Source organism: Kryptolebias marmoratus, linkage group LG7, assembly GCF_001649575.2.
Source record: "Kryptolebias marmoratus isolate JLee-2015 linkage group LG7, ASM164957v2, whole genome shotgun sequence".
Taxonomy (NCBI): Eukaryota; Metazoa; Chordata; class Actinopteri; order Cyprinodontiformes; family Rivulidae; genus Kryptolebias; species Kryptolebias marmoratus.
In genome coordinates this window covers 1,671,558-1,675,053 of record NC_051436.1, presented here as the reverse complement: position 1 = coordinate 1,675,053, position 3,496 = coordinate 1,671,558, and the positions used below count along the sequence as shown (strand labels likewise).

Here is a 3,496-nt window from a genome sequence, read left to right as displayed (position 1 = left end):
CTGAACACACCTGAAACACCTGGAACACCAAACACACCTGAAACACACCTGAACACACCTGAAACACACCTAAACACACCTGAAACACACCTGAACACACCTGAAACACTCCTGAAACACCTGAAACACACCTGAACACACCTAAACACACCTGAAACACACCTGAAACACCTGGAACACCTGAACACACCTGAAACACTCCTGAAACACCTGAAACACACCTGAAACACCTGAAACACACCTGGAACATCTAAAACACACCTGGAACACGTGAAAGACCTGAAACGCCAAAACACACCTTAAACACCTGAAACATCTAAAACACCTGAACCCCTGAAATACATCTGAAACACCAAACACACCTGGAACACCTGAAACATCTAAAACACACCTGGAACACCAGACACATCTGAAACAAACCTAGAGCACCTGAAACACATGAAAGACCTGAAACACACCTGAACACCTGAAACATCTAAAACACACCTGAAACATCTGAAACACTACAAGTCAAAGGTAGCAAACTGAGCTAAAAGCCAGAAGCAGTAAAACTATAGTGAGTGCCTAAAAGTAGCAAAAGGTTAGCTAAAAGCTAAAACAGCACATAGTCTGCAGAAGGAGAGCAGAACAATAAAAACAGGAAAGACACAGAAGCAGCTGCTGGACGGTACCTGAGCGGTCGGGACCTTTGACCTCCATCCTCTGGGAGTGCAGGTTGGTTGGGACGAACTGGAGGTGTCGGTCGGCTTTGCTGCTGCTCGACTTGAAACACGGTGAAGCTGATCGGAAGAAGAACGGTTTTCATCAGGAGCAGAAACACCAGAGACGTTCTGCAGACTCTGAAGGTTCTCGCTGCTGCCGTCCGTCACTGGTTCCCCCCTGACCTCAGGAGCCTTTATATCATTTATAATCATTAACAAATAAAAACATTTCTCTGAAAGGGGCTTAAAACTGACGCTCAAGGCTGAGAAAACTTTAAAAAGTTCAAAGATCTGTTGATCAAGATTACAGGAAGCCTGGCGGCTCTGGAGGAGCTTATAAAGAAATACCATCTGGATCAGGACTTTTGCACAGTATGTATTTGACCTTACTTGAGAGTTTGTCGAGCTCGGCCAGCGTTTCCTGGTAGCAGCCAATCAGATGGTTACAGTGGTTGATGACGTCATGGCGGAGGCCATTCCAGTGGGGTGAAAGGTCACCGAGCTCCTTCACGTCCCGGACTCTGACACACAGAAACTGATCCGTCTCATCGGCGCTGACCAACACGGAGCGCCACGTTTAAAGACTCGGCGTCTTCACGTGAGGCTGATTCGCCGCCGTTCTCACCTGTCAGCGTGCTCCTGAATGAGCGCGCTCAGCAGCTGTTTGGGGACGGAGAAGGACAGCGGCGTCTCGGACATCTGCTCCCGGACCAGCAGCCACCTCCGGTCCTCCGTCTGAAACCGGTACACCTTACACACCTGAGAGCACAGAGCTGCACACGGGTTTGGACCGAGTGAGGACGCAGAAGTCCAACAGAAACATGGCGGCGGCGGCGTGGGACTCACCGGCTCTCATCATCGGGCTGTTTTCTCTGTCGTGAACCGAGCCGTGAAGAGCGTCACAGAGAGGCCGGCCCTGAGACAAGCAAGAAAGACAAAAATGTCCAACAGTGGGTGAAAAGGACAGAAAGTTGTCCTCTGTCTTCGTGTCCTCAGTCACCTTTACCCCCGTTTTGGTTTCCTGTTATCACATTCAGCCGATTTAAACTACGTCTTAAATAAACCATGACTCATACAGTAAAAACCCTGAGAGCACCTGAAAGGAAACCACAGGTGTCAAACTGCGACACCTCCGAGAAAATAAAGACCCGACGAATGCTCGGTTCTCTCAACCTTGTGTTCAGGACGGCGTTTATCCTCGTTCTCCTCCTCCACCTGCAGACGGGACGCCGTCACCTCTCCAACCTCGTGCACGCCGTCCATGGTCCTGGCGGAGACAGAAGGTCAGGAGAGACGGCGTGAACAGGAAGACAAAGTCAGCGGGTGCTGCTGTGAGAAAAAAACAATCCTGACAGATTTAAGAAGTCTGGGAGGGAGACGCTCCACTCGTCCCTCCACCTCGGAGACGGTGAGGAAAGCAAACGATTCGAGTGACGTAGTTACCAACAAACTTTACTATGATGGGACAAAAAACGAGGGATTTCATGTGTCCTGGGAGTCTGCAGAGAGTCTGAGAGACGTTAATTAAGAATTAAGAATTAGAACCACGACCTTGACGGGCTCCGGTTTTACTTCTGTTAATTCAAAGGTGTTCACGTGAACAGAGAAGGTCATTTCTCTTCTTCTCCTCCTCTGCCTGTAAGCTGCAGCTTCCTTCAGGAGGCAACCCGTCTGAATGTCCGCTGGTACCGGAGGACGGCCCGGGCAGAGCTGCGAAGTGGGAGGGGCCAATAACTCCAACTAACCCCGTCCTGGCGCCGACGCAGTTAGGTACGAAACGGTTCCCTTTGCAGCAAGTTTCCCTGCAGGTGTTTTATTTAAAATAATGTCCAATTCCCACAAGACGAGCTGCAGACGGATGAGTGACGGGTTGGAATCAAAAGATAAACAACAACCGTAAGAACACAGAGAAAAAACAAGCCGAATATCAGCTAAAGCAATGGTAGCGGAAAAGCAAAAGGCTAGCTAAATGTAGAAAAATGGTAGCTAAATGCTAACAGTAGCACAAGGAGAGAAGCAGCTGAAGCAGATGTTAAAGGAAACCCAAAGCTGCAGAAGTCTCCTGGACGAGCCGAAGGTCCTGATGTGTGAACAGCTGGAGGAGTGTGTGCAGCTGAAGGTCGGGGGTCGCACCTGAAGCAACATGCCAGCACAGATCCACCTACAGCTGTCTGCCCGGGAACGCCTCTGCCATCACGCCGCTCCCCGGCTGCCTGTCTAAAGGTATCATGTCCAAACAGGAAGATGCGCTGCTACACGCTGCCCCTCTCACTTCCTCTTGTGGTCATAAGTAACCAAGCAACAGCCAATCAGGAGCCACCTCCTCACAGAGCCTTTACAGCAGCTTCTCAGCGTTTCCCTGCCGTCACAGAACCTCCTCGAACGTGAAATAAATAATAAATAGTGTCAGAAATAAAACAAATATGAGTTTAAGTGTGTTTACCTGACGGAGACGTGAGGCTCTTTGGACCGGAGCAGATCTCTGATGGAGAAAGATGTAAAACCGAAACAACTTCCCTAAAACAGACGGAGAAGAAGAAACGTTACTCTGATAACATTTACCTTTCCTGTACCACTTCCTTAAAGCCCAGCAGTAACGTGAGACCTCCTTTAATGAGCTAAGATGACAAAATAACAACATTTAAATGTTTAAACTGTGGAGAAAACACAAGAAGCAAAGAAATGTTAAAGCTGCTGTCAGAGGCACCGGGTTTAGAGCTCCAACAGGACCAGGTTTAGAGCTCCAACAGGACCAGGTTTAGAGCTCCAACAGGACCAGGTTTAGAGCTCCAACA

General features: G+C 49.1%; 2 protein-coding genes across 3 annotated transcripts in view; one reads left to right on the top strand and one right to left on the bottom strand.

Annotated features, from left to right (window-relative positions):
• The window catches only part of LOC108249740 (tripartite motif-containing protein 16-like), a 139,996-nt gene that overhangs the window by 117,399 nt on the left and 19,101 nt on the right, over positions 1 to 3,496 (top strand). The gene's annotated exons all lie outside the window — the stretch shown is intronic.
• The window catches only part of LOC108229121 (type II inositol 3,4-bisphosphate 4-phosphatase-like), an 11,082-nt gene that overhangs the window by 5,665 nt on the left and 1,921 nt on the right, over positions 1 to 3,496 (bottom strand). Inside the window, exons 3-8 of one of the 2 annotated variants that reach the window (XM_037976462.1) lie at positions 3,145 to 3,218; positions 1,875 to 1,968; positions 1,548 to 1,617; positions 1,327 to 1,474; positions 1,092 to 1,222; positions 672 to 779 (exon numbers count right to left, since the gene is read on the bottom strand). In XM_037976462.1, the coding sequence (XP_037832390.1) occupies positions 672 to 779; positions 1,092 to 1,222; positions 1,327 to 1,474; positions 1,548 to 1,617; positions 1,875 to 1,968; positions 3,145 to 3,218 (625 nt within the window). Of the gene's footprint in view, positions 1 to 671; positions 780 to 1,091; positions 1,223 to 1,326; positions 1,475 to 1,547; positions 1,618 to 1,874; positions 1,969 to 2,834; positions 3,116 to 3,144; positions 3,219 to 3,496 lie in introns of those variants that run through there. The other variant, XM_037976463.1, reaches the window with a different exon arrangement.